General features: G+C 41.4%; 1 protein-coding gene across 4 annotated transcripts in view; it reads left to right on the forward strand.

Annotated features, from left to right (window-relative positions):
• The window catches only part of smad10a (SMAD family member 10a), a 35605-nt gene that overhangs the window by 5121 nt on the left and 10957 nt on the right, over positions 1 to 19527 (forward strand). For 2 of the 4 annotated variants that reach the window (XM_029442770.1, XM_029442767.1), the window contains exons 2-7: positions 2899 to 2974; positions 9476 to 9719; positions 15097 to 15271; positions 15434 to 15457; positions 16777 to 16977; positions 18850 to 19098. In XM_029442770.1, the coding sequence (XP_029298630.1) occupies positions 2899 to 2974; positions 9476 to 9719; positions 15097 to 15271; positions 15434 to 15457; positions 16777 to 16977; positions 18850 to 19098 (969 nt within the window). The remainder of the gene's footprint in view (positions 1 to 2898; positions 2975 to 9475; positions 9720 to 15096; positions 15272 to 15433; positions 15458 to 16776; positions 16978 to 18849; positions 19099 to 19527) is intronic. The other 2 variants (XM_029442769.1, XM_029442768.1) reach the window with 2 other exon arrangements.

Genomic DNA, 19527 nt, shown 5'->3' on the forward strand with positions numbered 1-19527 from the left:
TGCAACACCTCCACCCATTTTAGGTCGATCAGTCCTATATACATTGTAACCATCAATATTAATATCCTTGTTTGGAATGGATTTGGTTAGCCAGGTTTCAGATATCACTATTGACACCATCAGGCCCAAATACGAATCATATCCATTTTTAGCAATCAAGCTGCGCACATTCAAATGGATGAGACCAAGACCTCGATTTAAAATCGGCAGGAGTGTTAAAATTAACAACAGAATCTGGTCCAGGATTAGGTTGCACAGTTCCTGAAATCAACAATAACAGTACAATTAGACATCTACAGACAGACGTAGGTGGATTATTTGATGGCTCTCTCTTGGTGTTTAAACCGAATACAAGGTCAGGAACACGGCTAGCAGGAATAATAAAGTTGTCTTGTAGAGCCATGAGGCTCATCAGACGGGCCAAGTCCACAGAAGCACACTGGACAGATGCGGGGGAGAGGACCAGAGGGAGGGGGATCACCATAAAGCCCAGCGGACTGCAAGAGGAGCACGTTCCCCGGCCTGGTAAAACCGGGGATGAGAGAATTTGACGGGATTTTCGGGTCCCGTGGGGGCTTCCCCCGGTGCCACTCCAAATTAAAAGGGATAGAACAGCCAAAAGCAAAAACATACTTGAAATCCCGCGAATCGTGGAGAACCCAACCAGAACAGCGGACTCCCGAGCTCCACAACACATGATCAGCTGGGAACGATGGTGTCATGACAGTCACAGGTAAACAGGAAGCCAGACCCGATGCATCGTTGGTTCGAAGTAAAACAATTTGGACCAGCAGGGATCCTTAGACAGTCAGATACAGTCAAGTGCGCAGCTAATAGAGCCAGGAATTAGCTCTTCCCTTCAAGATGAGAAGGAAATTGGACCCATCGAGTTCAACGACGTGTTCTCGGTTCCCGAGTTGAACAGGCTCCAATAGTCCAAGCCGAAACGATCCGGTATTTCCGAGGAGACGAAGAAGTAAACCACACTACTACATTTACGATTAGGATTTAAACGTAGCAGTTGTAAATTGATAGTGTCCGCCAGACAATTTAAATATAATCAGATAAATTCAATATAATCACTCAAACATAACAAACGGACACAGAAAGAGACGTGCTGCCATCTTGGATTGATGTCCGTACAGAGCCGCCACTTACACACAGCAAGATCGTTTGCTACTGAGAGATACGCATACATGCAAACTGAGAGCGCCTTCGTCATGTGTTTCTTGATTTCCTCACGTTTTCTCTCAAAAACACTTAAAGGTTTCCCAAAGTAATCCTTGTGTTTACTATCAAAATGTCGCTTGAGCTCGGCGGGTTTCAGAGCCTCGTTCGCCAACGACTCGTAGCACAAAACCCAGTGTGGATTGGGATCCTATTCATCTCCAGTCCAAAAAAATCTAAATGTGATGTAGTCGCTGTGATATTTTCTCTTCACTTTAGCGCTGGACTTTCTGCGTTCAAGCCGAGTTTCACAGCTTCGGTGGTTGGATGGCGAACCGCTCTCCTGGGACTCAGTAACGCACACAGAACCACTTGTAGCTGCTGAATCACCTGCATCAGGACGATGCACCTTCACTGTCGCGTCACATTTTTGATTTCATTTTCTTTTAACTGACCCTGTCATGAGCCATCTTGTCAGTTGACCGCAGCTCAAATGACGTAAGATCGTAAAACAAACCTACATAGCTACGCTACATCTATGCTACACTCTAGTCTATACTAGTCATTTTTAAACAGTTTGAGAAACACTTTAAACTTATAATATATTAATTTCAAATGTGACATTTTACCAATATACACAAGGACCACCCGTGGTCCGCGGACCACTCTTTGAGAAAGACTGATCTAGAGGAACAAGTGGTATTACAGACTGGACGGGCCGGCGCAAGTCACTTGGCATGCTAATTTCAGTAGATATCTCTGCAACACAATACATAGAGGTTGATGACATAACGTCAACACTGTTACCTCTTCAGATTCTGTTGATAATGTAAATTTAAAATCTGCGATATCTTACACTTTCCACCTTTAAAATATCAGAAAATATATATATTTTTAAATGCCTATCACAAGTTCCCAGAGCCTGAGATGATGTTATCCCAAATATGTTGTATTAACTATCATAGAAGACTTAAGAGAACCACCTTTGACGAGCTGAAATCAGTACATTTGTATTTATTTTTCATAAAAACATATGCAATCATCTGTGTCCTCCAGTTTCATCAAAGTGAAGTCAGCCTCACACATGTAAACAAACTGCTCATGGATAAATCTTCAGGGTGGATGTAAGGAGGTCAGATGTACATAACCATGCAGTTAGACATAATGGATGTTTAACACATTCAGCATAGCAAGTACCATTACTTTTGATGATTTAAATAGATTTAGCTGTTAATGCAAATGTACATTTACAATAACTACACATACAGTTAGTTCAGTTTACAACTAAACAGTATTGTATATTCTGTACATCTGAGAAAAACCTAAATAATGTCATCACGGTTTGATGTCTCAGTTTGAATTTGGACAGTCATTTATAACAAAAGCCTGTGTTTCAAACTGGGAGTGTCAAGTTTGAAAGATGTTGGTATATACCCGACAGGGACAGTCTAACCACAGAAGTTCACTTTGCAATATGAGAAATGGTAAGAGTCAGTGTTTTTGGAGCTTTACTCGTAGCAAGGACTAAAATACTGCTGCTCTGATTTTGACCATTTCCTTTTTTTTATTTCACTTACAAAGTGGAGACACACAATTATTATTACTATGGTATTACAACTTTGACTTTAGTAAAGGAGCTAACACTACTACCATTGATAATCTTTAGTAACTGTTGGAATTTGACACTTAACTGACATCCACTAATTCCTGGTTTCCCCGCTCTACTAACAGGGACTGATTCAGAGCTGGGCCATCATGATGCTGGTGAACTTTCTGGTCACTCATTGGCTGACCAACTTAATACCAGGTAAGCAAGACAGCAAACACATATGACAGCATTACCAAGTGTTTTGGCTCTCATCGACTGTAATACCTTCAAATGACCGAAACTAATAGCAAGGTAGCTAATATGCTTCTTACACAGTGAGCCTTGATCTGACTGGGTAAATTTACTTGAGCTGTCTTGGCTCCACAACTCTGTTTCCAACATGGGTTGGACATGGGTGTGAAACTGCTTGGATGTGGTTTTAAACTGTGAAATAACTAAGTGTAACTACATAATTATTATTATATGATATAGCTGAAACCCCTCAAAACAGCTCACATCAGCTGACACACTGTGTTAGTAAAACTGACAAAAAATATTCCCTACGATACAGGAAGCAGCAGAAATTATATTACGTTGCCAGATAGATGGATAGACACTCTCACCAATACCATGGTCTTCTCCAGCAGATACTATTGTAGTAGTCAATCATTCCTTGTGTTCTGAGTACTTTAAGGACTTGAAATGAGAAAGAGATTTTAATAGATTTTTTGAAATTGGCAGAACATTTATTTTCAAGACACTTCTTTATAAAGAGCCGGTCTATACTGTTGTCTTTAATTTACAGAGACCCAACGTAACATTCTCCCATCAGAAAGCAGTGCAACATTGGCACCCCCTTGAACGGGTAGAAACCTTGAGCATAACCGGGCTCAGGGTGGACCGCCATCTGACTCGATTAATTGGGGGGGGGGGAGGGTTAGGGTTAGAGTTTCTTGGGAAGAATTGACCGCACAGACAAAATCTCTGCGGCCTGGACAAGATTAAAAAGGAAATGCTCAAATGCAGCACCCCAGTGAGGCAGGGTGCAGTGTTGAAGTTGTTCAGTATCGTATTGCAGTCCGGATGTTTTCCTGACATCTGGCGCAAAGGGCTCATTTCCCCCAGTCATAAGAGTGGGGACAAATCAGACTCCAGTAACTACCGTGGCATCTGTGTCAGCAGTGGTCGAGATACATTATTCTGTAGTATTTTAAATAAAAGAATACTACATTTCCTTGACTAACACTCTGTCTTGAGTAGAAATCTAATCGTCTGTCTGTCCCTGCCTTCTCACTGTCTGTCCCCAACTTCTCACTGTCTGTCCCCAACTTCTCACTGTCTGTCCCCAACTTCTCACTGTCTGTCCCCAACTTTACTGTTTTTCGCATCACTGGATGCATTCTTAGATTTTCTCCTGTGTTTAGAAGCAGGTTTTTTGTTTTACTGTCTCCACTGCTGCTGCCTCTTCCTCCTCCATCTGCGCTTCCTCCACCTGCTCACCCCATGCAACCCTTTCTTCATCTGTCTTGTTTACCTGCACCTCACCTGTGTTTTACTGACTACCAGGTCGGACACTGCAGCACACACAAGCGATTGCTCGAGAGAGGGAGGGAAGAGCGAAAACAAGTATAAAGATATGGCTAATACCAGGAATAATAATAATAACTATACAAATATGACTAATAACAATAATAATAATAATGTGAATAACTAGAAAAGGTCACTCAGTAAATTGCAGTTATGTGTTATTTATTCACCGACATATAGCCTAAACTGTACACACACTGCACTGCTGTCACACACATACGGTGAGTGCGGTTCAGATGAGAGAAAAAAGAGAGAGCGGCGCTCACACACGCACCGAGTCATAAGGAGTTCACTACTTGTATTACACGCTTTAGTTTAAAAAAACATCGAAAAATACTTTTTTGTTTTTAACCCTTAGAAGTCGACGTCACACCAGCGTGATCAGATCACATTGACCTGTTCAAGCCGGCGCCGCATAACATCAACAGTCCGGCCAACAATGCCAGCTGCTTCTGTCGAAAGTACTGGCTTGAAACTCTATGTGTGTCTTTGTTTCATGCAAATAGACCCAGTAAAAACAGAGATATGATGATATAAAGTTGATACAAACATTAAACTCGTCATGATCAACCTGTCTCTATTATCTGGCTACGTACCACAAAAGTAGCATGTAATAAAACCACTTCTTAAAAAGCCCAGTCTTGAGCCAGAGGTTTTAGCCAATTATAGACCGATATCTAACCTTCCCTTTCTCGCTAAGATCCTCGAGAAAGCAGTCGCAAAACAGTTGTGTGATATTTTACATAATAATAGTTTATTTGAGGTTTTTCAATCTGGATTTAGAGTTCATCATAGCACAGAGACGGCACTGGTGAAAGTTACTGATGACCTTCTATTGCAGTGGTGGGCAAATCATTTTTACAAGGGGCCACATGAGAAACCCGAGAGTGTTGGAGGGCCGAATCAACAATAAATTGAACTTAATTCTGCTCAATATTCATTTTCTCCCATTGTAAAAAACAGTACATTATATATTTTGATTAGCTGCTGACTGGTAATCAAAAGAATAAGGATATTCTCTTCCAATAAATATATGAAATTGTGGAGTGGGTCAAATAGGAAAAAAGTCCTAGAGAAGTAATAAACAGTAAAAACAATCATTACATCAGTATTTTATTTTTAACATGTTAATCTTCACAAACCAATACTGAAAAGGTGTTTTACAGTATGTAAAGATAAGCAATGAATCCATTTTATACAAAAAGCAATAAGTGCTTTTGATGTTTTTCAGTTCACTTTACTTGTTCAGTGAGAAAAATCCAGTCTGTCTTGGGCTTGAACAAGTGCACTGAGATCTGGTTGAATGTCTGAGGTGGATATGCGCAGGACAGCTGACAGGTGATCATCAGTGATGGAGGATCTGTATCTGAATCTGTTGAACTTCATCACTGAGAATGTCTGGGGTCATATGTAGGTAGATCCAAAGAGGACCAGAATCTTCTGAGCATGTCTCTTCATGTGTGGAAAATTCTCCTCTTTCAGGGAAGAGTAAAACTCAGGCAGTGAGACTACCTGTGGAGGTGATCAGCTGATGGTGTGGCTTCCTTCAGTGTTGGCAAGTGGGTGAGAATGTTGTCCTCCATTTGGCTTGAGAGAAGCTGCAACTTTCTCATGAAAGCCTTCAAGCCTTCAATTTGCTAAACTTCAAGCATGCCTTAAGGACATAAAAACTTGGATGTCTAGCAACATTTTGATGTTAAACACAGACAAAACTGAAGTTATTATACTTGGCCTCCAGCACCACCGTAAGGAAACTCGGCGTTATCTTTGATCAGGATTTGTCTTTTAACTTCCATTTCAAGGACTGCCTTCTTTCATCTACGTAATATTGCAAAAATAAGGCACATCCTGTCCCAAAATGATGCAGAATAACTAATCCATGCATTTTTTACTTCAAGGCTGGATCATTGCAACTCATTATTATCACGTTGTCCCAAAAAATCCTTTAAGACTCTTCAGTTGATGCGGCACGTGCATTGACAAGAACTAGGAAACAGGATCATATTACGCCTGTATTAGCTGCTCTGCACTGGCTTGCGGTAAAATACAGAATATAATTTAAAATCCTTCTCCTGACCTACATAACAATTAATGGTCAGGCTCCAGCTTATCGTAAAGATATCACAGTACCTTATAAACCAACTAGAGCATTGCGCTCCCAGAATGCAGAGTTACTTGTAGTTCCTAGAGTCTCTAAGAGTACAATGGGAGCCAGAGCCTTCAGTTTTCAAGCTCCTCTCCAGTGGAACCAGCTTGTAGTTTGAGTTTGGGAGGCAGACACACTCTCCACATTTAAGAGCAGGCTAAAGACTTTCCTCTTTGATAAAGTTTATAGTTAGAGCTGGCTCAGGCTTGCCTTGGACCAGCCCCTAGTTATGCTGCTATAGGCTTAGACTGCCGGGGGACACCTCTCTCCTCTCCTCCTTCTCTTCCTCTCCTCCTCCTCTCCCTCTCTTTCAGTATTTATGTATACATACATTTACATACATTTATGTAAATGTATGTAAATGTATGTAATGTATGTTAGCATCCGGGGCATCATCCCCAGACTTTCTGTGTCTCTCATGTGGCAGGTTTCCACTGTTAAAGTTTTGCTTTTTTTGTAGACACCGGGAAGCCTTTTTGACATTATCCTGGATTTATACTTTTTTTTTTTTTTTTTTCGATCACACACACCATCAGTTCTGTCACATGGATGTTGTATTTGTACTATGTTGTTATCCTGTACACACATCATCTATTGCACGTCTGTCCGTCCTGGGAGAGAGATCCCTCCTCAGTCTCTCCCTGAGGTTTCTTCCATTTTTCCCCCTTTAATTGTGGGGTTTCTTTTAGGAAGTTTTTCCTTGTGCGGTGTGAGGGCCTAAGGAACGCGTTGTATGTACAGTCTGTAAAGCTCACTGAGACAAATGTGTAATTTGTGATATTGGGTGATATATAAATACATTTGATTTGATACAAAAATATTTTTGCACATGCAAATTCCACTCAGCGTGGCATCCCGCTTATTCTGCACCCCACGCTGACCCCATCTAAAACTCTACACAACGGACAGCAGAGCAACACGCAAAGTAAAGTCACACAAATGCTTTTTGACACAGAAGGCAACATCAGCTCTCATGTTGCTGACCGCATAGAACACTCACATGAACTCTGGTTATATAGGTGAGGTTGTGCTGAAAAAAAAGATACCAAACATTGATATGCTAAACATTTCTTAATGGGGTTTAGTAAGGCAGAATCATAAGTATGCGAAAACGGCCAAAATAGCCCCGGACTCCAAAGGGTTAAATCCCAGATGCTTGTGCCTGGCGAGCCACCGGGCTTGCAATACACAGGCAGAAACCCTGCTTAAATGTGGAGAGGGTGTCTGCCTCCCGAACACTAACTGGAAGCTGGTTCCACTGGAGAGGAGCTTGATAGCTGAAGGCTCTGGCTCCCATTGTACTTTTAGAGACTCTAGGAACCACAAGTAACCCTGCAGTCTGGGAGCGCAATGCTCTAGTTGGGTTATAAGGTACTACGAGATCTTTAAGATAAGTTGGAGCCTGAACATTAATGGCTTTGTAGGTCAGGAGAAGGATTTTAAATTCTATTCTGTATTTTACCGGGAGCCAGTGCAGAGCAGCTAATACAGGAGTAATATGATCCTGTTTTATCAGTACATGTGTCGCAGCATTCTGGATCAAGTGAAATTAAACTATACTTATAAATTGAAATGTGACTCAGGTGTGCGATATAACATCCGACTGGCTAACCTGAGGATACCATTCTGCTGTCCTGGTTTCTGACCAAGATTGTCAAGGCTGCCTAGTATAAGTATAAGTATAATTCTAGGAAGATTCTTTAAAATGTTTAATGTTTTCTACCTGTCCCAATGCACAGGAACACTCCAGATGAAATGTAAAATGTAATTCTTCCTGTTTAACCATTAAGTTCAGTGTATAAAAGCATCATCTCAAGGGCTTTGTTTGAATGCTGGTTTGTTTCATTGTTTGATGGCAACTGGCATCCTTCTAAGAAGGTCAGTACGACTAAGTCAAACCTCAACATGAAATAAATCAGCATCACTTTATTTTCTATCAACCACTTGGTACTTATATTATTTTTATTCTATTTAATTATTGTGTACTGCCACTTTACTTCATATGCTCTTTTGCTGTGACAAGATAAATGTCCCCGTTGTGGGACTAATAAAGGATTGCTGATTTCTGATAAGACATAAAGATACAAGGATAAAAAAGTTGCTTTTTTGCACAGCATAAAAGAAAAGTGAAATGAATGGGCTGCATCTTAAAAACAATTGCAGAGGTTATGAGTTCAATAATTAGTATGGCCCTCGAAGGATGTTGTAAAAAATAAAATGGCCCTTGATAGGAAAAAGGTTCCCCACCCCTGACGTAGATGGAAGATATCAGGTCTCCAGGCCTCCTTGTGGCTATAAAAGAGTTATTGCTTCTCTATAATAGGATAAAAGAGGTAAAAGATACAAGAACATGCTATTTTTCTGAAATGATTTCTGCCCATCAGCGCAGCCCCACACTGTCGATTGCTTAATAAACCTAGCCTAATCTTGTGCCTCATTTTTTAAAATAATTTTATTTATGTTTATCACCTGCTCTGGGATTTTTTCAGCTTTTTCTTCTATTACTCTGCCTCCGCTTTCTCGTGAACTCGATATCGCATTAACACCTAGCGGGAATTTCTTCACATTTGGCTCAAACATCCAGTTTGACTCAAGGATGAACTGATTTTGGTGGACAGAGGTTAAAGGTCAAATGGTAAATGGACTGCATTTATATAGTGCTTTTTCAATCACTCAAAGCACTTTACAACTATGTCAGCATTCACAGTATCTTGGACAAGGTCACTTCAACATGTTGACTGCAGGGGCAGGGGCTTGAACCACGGATCCTCCAGTTACCTCAGTTACCTGCGCAGCACACACTGGACCCAATGCACAGATGTACATTGTGGACATTTTCCAAAAAATATTTTCCACTACATTTCTACCAACGAATGAGATTTACATCTAGAGAAGGGTGTTTAGAATCTATCCATCATACCAGAGTATCAACCAGTTAGAGTTGGTTCATTAAGCATAACAAACCTTCTCCTTGTGTCTTGTGGCAGCAGCATCATGTCGGTGAACCCTCCGAGCAGCAATGACGCCTGCCTCAGCATTGTCCACAGCCTCATGTGCCACAGACAGGGTGGAGAAAATGAGGGCTTCGCCAAGCGGGCCATTGAGAGCCTGGTAAAGAAGCTGAAGGAGAAGAAGGATGAGCTGGATTCGCTCATTACCGCCATCACCACCAACGGGGTCCATCCCAGCAAGTGTGTGACCATCCAGAGGACGCTGGATGGACGGCTGCAGGTCAGTGCACCTCCACCATGCAGCATCAACAATCACACTCATTTTACTGCTATTATACTTCTAGAATTTCCCGGTTTGATTTGGATTGTTGTTGTCACTTTTCCGTTCAAAGTTGAAGTTCCATTCAATATTCAGAATTATTTCAAAATGAATTGAAACAGCTATCAGGGTTATCTGTGTTAGTCTATGTTTGTTTGAATGGTAAACCTCTGCCACTTTACCATGTTTATGTTATTTGACTTATGAATTGGCGGCCTTTTGCAATTGAAAGTATAAGGTTTTTGTATTTATGGTACTTAATATCTGTGTGTATTTCGAAGGTGACATAGGCTATAATGTTAATTTTCAGGTTCATACTTTTATTTTGGGGGTCCATTAGAAAATCTGTACTTGCTTTAATGTTAAAAATACACATTATCTTTCTCATATTTTTTGTTTGAAAAAGTCTGTAGCATATACTTTGCCTCCAATACCATTTTGGAGTAAAAGAAAAGTCCATTGTGCCAAATCGAATCAAAAGCTTTCCTGAAATCAACTAAGCAAGCATACATTTTCCCTTTATGTTTCTGGATTATGGAGAGTGAGTATGTGATCTGTGCTTCTATATTTGGGTTTAAAGCCAATCTGGGATTGGGTTTTTAAACACATTACATATTACCTAACAAAGTCCCCTAAACATTATGTAAACAATGATAAATGTTAGTCCATTTAAAGTTTGTGTTCTATACAGCTTAGATTACATTTGAACTATTTGATTAAAATAGGCTATTAAGATAAAGATATTAGTAAATGTTCAGACCCCGTGGTCTGAGTCCGTACCCAGATGCCGACCTATACGGACCCGGACCTATAATCAATAAATAATTACGATTTTTTCAATTTTAACCACCGCAGCTTCACTCCGCTGTGTTTCGCGAAAGGCAGGGCTTCGCATCCGACACACACACACAAACACGTGTGCACACACCTACAGTCAGAAACAGAGCCGAGGAAGGAGAGGAGAGAACTGAAAAGCCACGCAATGCTGCACGGAACTCGGACAGCACCCCCCCCCCGTCTGGCTGTAAGTCTCAGTTACTGAAACACGTAGTGTCGCACCGTAGACAGGTATATATGATACTTAATAACCGAGATGTGGAGCTCAACCTCCGCTTCTACGTTAAAGTAGATGATTATGAATATGTGATTTTTGCGACTTCGTCAGTTATGAAGTATTTTGGTTGTGGAGAGGAGGGACACACCGCGAGAGCCTGTCCGAGGCGTGGGTAGCCAGCTCTGTCTGGTCCAGGAGGGGCGGTGGCTGCTGCGGAGCCGTCCGCGGCTACGCCGGTGCCGTCTACGGCTGCGCCGGTTGTAGTCGAGCGACAGGTGGCTGCTGCTGAGGGGGAGATCTCACCGCAGGGGGCGCCATGCCACTGCTGTGTCTGACCTGGTGCATGAGGCAGGTGGTGATGTTTCACAGGGTGTGTGTATTAATGATGTACAGAAAAGTGAGGAAAGTGTTTTGGATGAGGCAGGTGAAAGTAGAGTGGGTGATAAAAATGAAAAAAAAAATTGATAAAAAGAGCAAAGAGCAAACGGAGACAGGTGAAGTCAGTAAAACACAGGTTGGAGAGGCAGGTGAAGTACAGAATAATGATACAGTGGAAAAGATGACATGGGGCGAACAGGTCGAGGAGGCAGAGATGGAGGAGGAAGTGACAACATTAGATTTAAAACAAAAGGATGCTTCAAAACGCAGGAGAAAATAAATAATGCTTTAAGTGAGAAAGAAAAAAACTGCAAAGTTGGGGATGCGGGACAGGCATTAAAAAAGCAGGGGCAGGCAGATGAAAGTACAAGTGAAGAGGAGTGTATCTCAGACAGCAGCGACATCCCTGGTTTTAATTTAAGTAGCAGCCAAGGAAAAAATGTATACGGCTGAAAGTTTTAAAAGTTTCCTCCAACAAACGAAAAATCAACATGGGGTAAAAGTGGAGGAATACTTTCCAGATTTGGCCCTTTTTAATATCTCAGCCAGACTCCATATGAGCCAAAGAGAGGAGTCTGGCCTCATTGAACAGGAGTGTTATAGATTAAAGAAACTTGTGCTAAAAGTGAAAAAAATAAACAAACGTTGAAGATGTCTATCTTAATTAATGAATTAGTTTTTATTTTTGCTTTTAACATCTCACTTGCTATGGATACTTTTAGAGTGGGTGTTTTAAATGTGAATGGAGCCAGAGTTAAAAAAAAAAAGAGCTCAAATATTAGAATTTTTTTTTTACAAGAGACGCACAGCGACAGTTCTAATGAGATAGACTGGAGGAGAGAGTGGGAAGGGGAAGTCTTTTTAAGCCACAACACTTCTCTTAGTGGAGGAGTGGGTTTCTTCTTCTCCAAGTCTTTTACTCCAGTCTCACTGGAGGTCGAGCATTTTATCGAGGGGAGGTTGCTTTTAGTCAAAGCCCGGTTTGACCATTTTTACAGCTGTTTTTATAAATGTATAAGCTTCAACAATTGGTGCAGAGAGGAAGCTGTTTTTACAAAAAGTTAATGATGTTTTAAATGGCTGTGCCTCGGAGGATTTTTTATTCTTGGGAGGGGATTTTAACTGCACAGAAAATGCATCTTTAGATCGCAATCACGCAGAGCGTCCCAGAATGCTCTGAGGCAGCTGGTCCACTCCCATGGCCTGGTGGATGTATGGAGAAGAATGCACGCAGATGATCGACAGTATACATGGTCTCACCACCGACATGATAGGATTTCCTTAGCCAGGTTGGATCGTTAATTTAACTTAATTTACTGGTGATAATTTGATTTAGTTGACTTTTGGTGCATTTGGGTGTGGTGCTTGAGGTGTGTGGGGTTTTCTCTTGCCGTTGTCTCGCCGGTCGGCGTCTGACGCCATGGTAAATGGAGAATTCGCCAAGCTTACGAGGAAGCACGACATTAAAATTTCTGCCAGCTTCCCGTGTAGCGTTGAAGATATAGGTTTAGCTGTGGGGGAAAGGGGGAAAGGTCAGACACAGCAGTATTAAGTCACTGGCGCGGATGAACGGCGTTGTCATTTTCCTGGATCAGCTGGAGAAGGTGAACCGCGTCATCGAGGTGAACGAGATATTTGCTGCTGCTGTGGCGGGGGGCTCTCCGCCGAGGGTAGCCGTGGCTCCGGTGTGGGGATCTCCTCCGGCCGCTCCGGTTGTGTCCGACCTGGCGCACGAGGTGTGTGGTGGCTCACTTAGTCGCGGCTGAGGCCGTCTATCACGTCAACTGTTATTCACGATTCATGCTATTTAAAGACCACAGCGCAGCATCAACAGATAAAAAGGGTCAAGGGAGACCAGCAGATCAAGGAATGATGCAATGGTTTGAAATGCTATGTCACTGGCTGGAATCAGAAGGTGATGCAGATTTGTACACACTTGCAGAATTGCATGCTAAGATGACTGAATTTAGGGCATTTAGAACATATGGTCATGGCAAAACCAGTATTTTGAAGAAGATAAAACAATCAGAAGAATTGCAGCAGATGACCAATCCTGAGGCGACAGTGGAACAGATTGGCAAAGTTGGTATCCGGTTATATGTTATCTTATATGGAGGCAGAGCAGATGATTCTTTGACCAGTCTAAGGTACGCTAAATACATGGAGATGGTGTCGACAAGCAAAACACCAATTGATCCACAGAAGCTTCCCCCTACAGAAAGAGCAGCATATATTCACAGTTTGCGGGTTCATTTGCAAGTCATACTTTGGTTGAAGCTCACAAGCAATGACCTGGATCCGATGCAATGGGGTTGGAAACAGTGCTGATACCATACTAACACCAGTCCTGACAGACTTGGATGTAGCACCAGAGAGCTTACTGAAGTTTGTCAGATTTAATTGCAAACTTTCTGCCAGAAATCCATGTGGCAATAACAGTTGCTCTTGTCGTAAAAACATGGACTGAAATGTGTAGCCTGTGGAGACTGCAGAGGAGAAAGTTGTCAAAATGCAGAGGAGGTTACCCTTGACGATGAAGACAATGTTGACACTAATGAAGAAATCGTGTTTCAGTAGTTAATTAAAAGTAAACTTGCACCTTTTTTAATTTCTATTTTTTGCCCTTAGCACACTTATACAATTTTGAAGGGACTCTACCATTGCCGGGGGGTAGGGGTGGGGGGATTGTGCTTATACCAGAGGTAATGCGGTAATGAGTATTATAGTTCATAGTAAAGTAACAATTTTCAGCAACTTAGACTTTGCATTTTCTACAATGAAGGTGAATGAACCGTCAAAAGTCGCCATAAAATCCTTACTTTTTTACCTTTTCCATATATCCAAGTATTCAAACACTCATAAAACATTTTCCCCAAAGGGGATTTTTCCGGATTTTGGATATGTTATTCTATGGCACGTTTGGCTTATGTGGTGTAAAAATAATAATTTTTATACCATTTTCTTTCCCGGTCAAAATGCCTAAAGACCAGACTATCTTGGATGAGAAGAGAAACAGGCTTAGCTGCAACAGTGTTGACGTGTTTTGGATTCTAGATTTTGCCTGATGAAGGTCTAGTAGTAAAGCGTCGCCAAATCTATATATATATATATTTTTAGACAGTGTGTGGGAGTTTATTTTCAACTTTTGGGACAACAATATTAACATTTGCTATCAGCCAAATCAATATTTTCAATATCGGTTTTGGCCCAGAATTTCATATTCGTGCATCCAGGGTAGGCATCTACAACGTACCTACACCGGCTTTTGGGTTGTGTTCAGATCGATTTTGAATGAAAAGTCCGTTTAATCTGGCCAATCATTTTGTAAACAGACGCGCAGTGCTTGAGTGTCTAAAAGGACTAATGGGGCTGTGCTGAAATGAAGGAGCTTGTACTTTTATCCTCAAATCTGCATTATCAACAGTACGGGCGTCTGTGGAAGAGCACCACATGACAGAGTGCTTTGTGAACTTAAAAATAGCATCTTTTTTTAAATACACCTTCCATTTCATATATATATTTTTATCTTATATTTATTATGTTTAGATTTTGTTACAATATTACATGTTTTCATACCTCACTCATGTCCCAGTTCATTTCGTCTACAAACCTGCAACCATCTCAGTCCACCTGTGCTTCACACACATATTGCAAATATTCAGGTAGCCCTCATATAGAGGAAAAAAGCATTAATGAACACTTGTGAAGTGGCTATATATACCAGTCCAGTATATCAGTCCGTGCCCACTGGTGCTTTTCAAAGTGAAAATGTTTCAGATTGACGCTGTAACAAAACCACTTTTACATCAGCCTGGAAGCAACATTTACAATGTGTTATCTCACTTTATGTCCCACAAAAGAAAACTTTATTAAAGTAGAACTAATGATGCTGTGCTCTCTCCTCAGGTGGCAGGGAGGAAAGGTTTTCCTCATGTCATTTATGCACGGCTGTGGCGCTGGCCTGATCTCCACAAAAATGAACTCAAGCATGTCAAATTCTGCCAGTACGCCTTTGACCTGAAGTACGACAATGTATGTGTCAACCCCTACCATTATGAGAGGGTGGTGTCACCGGGCATCGGTACGTCAGCTTCGTACTTCACAGTCTTGTTTTATTTCTGAGAAATATTTGTAAGCATAGTTCAACAAACGTTATAAATCTCATCCTGTTGAAGTGAATTTGTTTGTTACTGATGCATGTTAGTCAAGTTTTCATCTCATGTTCTTTCGTCTTCTCTGACAGTTGGTCTCAGCCTTCAAAATACAGGTGAGTTCCATTCTACTGCACCACATCATGATTACTGCAAACTTTCATTTCTTGTTTCCCATGTGATCAAACTGTACAATGTGTTGACCTGCTTGTAAAACAACTAGGCCAAGTATTGTATTAAAGGTCCAGTGTGTAGTAGTTAGGGCTATTAGCAGAAATGGAATATAATATTCATAACTATGCACTATTAGTGTATAATTTACCTGAAACAAAAAGTTGTGTTTTTGTTACCTTAGACTGTGCTCTTCATATCTACATAGAGAGTCCACCATGTTTCTACAGTAGTTTAGAACTCTAGATCTAGAGAGGGCCTTTCATGTTTTTATGTTATCTGAAGGCCACCATATTTCTCCGACTATTTCAGCCGCCGCCTGAATTTCGTTGTTAAGTAGTGTAGCGGTAAGGCTGGCCTCAGGGAGGCGAAAGTCCTGAAAGATACTACGGCGTTACCACAGTTTTACTCTCAGCGGCTTGTTACTGCATTTTTGTAAAGGCAGGGCTGAGGGGAGGGGGATTCAGTTAGTTGCAATCTGCAAATTCAAATTAATAAAAAATACCTAATTGAATTCAAGGCAAGCAAGCATGCAAACAGAAAGACAAAAAGAAGTGTGTTAGAAAGTGGTAGACAAGGATTGATTGACAGTCCATAGCTGCTCAATAGTATCCAACACCACAAAGAAAATCATAAGGAACATTAAGTAACAGAAATGTCTGAATGACAAAGCAACAGGACTGTGACTGAGAGATGAAGCCAGCAGGAATACATATGTTAGAAAAGGGAAACTTCCCTTTCTCTGTTTGACCAGAACAATGCCACACAATGAAAATGTTTGTTGTCACAGAGTTAGATGAAGGAGCACATTAGGACACACCAATGTATTTCACAGGAGGGTGGTCACTCTTTCCATTACCAGCAGCTGCCACCACATTGTTCTGACATTGCATGTAGAAATAAAATATGGTTTTGCCTACTTCCCTATACAGCCTAATGTTTCTGATAATTAACGCTAACAATACTGTGACAGCACTGTATCTATCTATTCATCAGTGAACACACTGAGCATGTTTTAATTATAGTAAGGTTACGTCATTTATATATCATGTAAAGACAAAGTGCTGATTTGGGACTTTCACACAACATCTCATTTATGTCTGCAAACCATAACATATTTTTTGAAAGAATTGTTTAAAACTGAAATATGAGTATTGTCAGCATTTTATTTAAATGCTCTGATGACCTGATTTATTTTGGTGTCAACTCCAACTCTAATATCACTGCTATGCAGCATAGTGATTGTCCCATGTGCCTCCTGCAGCAGCAGCAGCAGGCGGCCTGATCAAAGAGGAGTATATCCATGACTGTATACAGATGGACCTCCCACCTGGAATGCCCCTGTCTGACCACCAAGCGGCTCTGAAACTTCCGCCTGCAGACCACTATGGGCAGCCACAGCTGTCCTCTGAGCCCCATGGAACCCCACCTATCACCAGATACAACCTGCCTGTCTCACCCAAAGGTCAGCTCTTCATTATCCCAATGCTGTATTCATTATTGAATGGTAAACTAACTCATCATCAAACGTGCTTATTATGTGTATGTATATATGTGTCCCCTGTTGGGGGGGGCGCAGCTGAGCCCTGCAGTACCCCAAATGAAATATTTTCAGATGAGGAGGATGAGCTATCAGGGGAAACAGTGAACCATCTGTTTGAAATGTGAGAGTGGAACCAATCAAGGACCCAGAAATGCTGACCCAGCGTTTGAAGCGATACAGACACTGCACTGAGATCTAGAAGAACTAAGATAGAGAATTTACCATCATCCCCACAGAGGAGGCCCGTCGTCACTCCTGAGAGAGCTGTCTCTGTGCTATGGTGTTCCTGGAACTTTGGAATTTCTCGAAAATAATGTGTTGATTCAAAAAGTACAGAATCTAATTCAAAACAACCATTTGTGAAACATTAATTGAAACGACCAGGTCAAAACCAGGCTTCTTAAGACGTGGCTGAAAACAAGACGAGACTTTATCTGTGGCAAGAGAGCTGTTAAAAATAGTCAGTAAGCTATACTACTAACTGCTTCAAATGACTGTTTTAGGGGCTGAAACCTTTAAAAGCAGGAGGTTCCTCAATAGCCTGTGAGAAGTTTTGGTAGGGTGCGAAATTGTTGACCTAATGCTGTCAATTTTGTTTTGAAAGAAATCTTTAAACTGTTCACAGCTGATTGCAGAGGAATTTGTCAGAGATTTGGTACTTCATCCTTTTATATTTCATTTGAGACATGCAGTCTGTCTTTTATCCACTTACGCTCTTCTTTCCGGCAGGCCCTTCTAATAGATGTGTGGATTTGTTCGGCCAAGGGTCTGCATTAGTCTTCCTAGCTGTAGTCTTAAGAGGGACAATGGAGTCTTGGATAGACAGACAGGAAGAGGTCTAATGCATCATCAGTGTTTAAACGGCTGGAGGAAGATTCTAGAGCAGGGACTGTGGAATTAGCTCTCTAAGTACTGGAAAGGTTGGATGTGGTAGAGTTGATTAAATGAGAGGCAAATTTGGGGCAAGTAGTTTTGGTTCAGATAAATGAAGCAAAGAGTCAAAGAGTCACACAGATGTCACGTAAAACAAAACTGCAGAGCGAAAGGCCAGGTGTTGATCTTGTCATCTTATTGACTCACGTTGGTACAATCTGGGACCAACGCAGGTCACAGATTGTACCAACGTGATAGAGTCAATAAGATGCAACAAATCAGTAGCCAATGTATTTGTGGGACAGCAGACATGAATATTACAATCACCTAATAATAAAAGCCTCTTAAATGTTGACATTACAACATGTAGGAGTTTAGAAAATTCATTAAGAAATGCTTTGTTCTGATTTGGTGGTCTATAGCCTACAACACAGATTACAGATAATTGACCATTTAGCACAAAACCTAGAAATTCAAAAGTAGAGAAAGTGCCAAAGGAAGCACGAGAGCAGCTTAAGGTTCTCCTATAGATTACAGCGTCTGGGCTGATGGAGGTATGCATAATCAGGAGGTGTGACTTCTATTAATGGAATGATATTTGTATTAAGAGTCTGTGACAAAAAACATTTCTAGCTTATTGGAGGAACTATATATGTCTTGAACTAGGGGAACTCTGTTTGGGGTTTGAAGAGGTAACTTGATTGGTTTAATGGTGATCAGATGATCAGAAATGACTGTCAGCAGGCTATATTGCAGTGATCTGCCGTAACGGGATCTGCTGCCAAATGCCAAACTTTGGCACCTTGGAAGCAAGGTTATCTGGGTTATCTAGGGTTAGGGGTTGATGAAATAATGAGCTGGAAGCTGCTGACATCTGCAGGTGAGGTGTGAGACCTGACGTGTTTCTCTGTTCTCTTTCAGTGTCTGGCTCCAGCCCCATGCTACCATTGCAGGCCGGCCACGGCGACGGCCGTCTCCAAACTGCATCTCCACAGGCTCAAGTCATGACCCCTGCTCCACGACCTCTGACCCCAACTCAACCCGCCCCTCAGCAACAGGCTGCCCAGCAACCCTCACAGCCCCCCCACCCACAACAAACTCCTTCTCACTCGCATGGACAGAACGGATACAGCAGCAATAAACACTCTCAGAGCCAGGCTGCCTTCCACAGTGAGTTCACACAGACATGCATATGTACTAACATACATACATGGATATTGTTTTGTATCAATATTTAGTGGCGCTTTCCAGGAGTTAGGAAACATAAGCAATCTTGCTAATTGCAGAGCTGCAGCGCTGGACTGCATTAGATTGTATAAGTACTTGTATTTTTCTTTCTCATGGACAGAGAAAACAAAATCAGTGACATGAATCTTGAAAAACTGAATAGTGTAAATGTGTCAAGTTGTAGGTGAGACATTAACATATTTAAAGATCATATGGAGCAACGTGCAAGAGCTCACAGCTTCATTAGATTTATCTGGAGCCATCTGCATCTTATATCCAGTGTTGAGGATCAGCACCACCACTTTCATATAGAAAGTTCACATTTCAATTTAATTCTGAAGCTTTTTTTCATTTTCAGTGCCATGTCAAATT

Source organism: Cottoperca gobio, chromosome 11 (assembly GCF_900634415.1).
Source record: "Cottoperca gobio chromosome 11, fCotGob3.1, whole genome shotgun sequence".
Classification (NCBI taxonomy): Eukaryota; Metazoa; Chordata; class Actinopteri; order Perciformes; family Bovichtidae; genus Cottoperca; species Cottoperca gobio.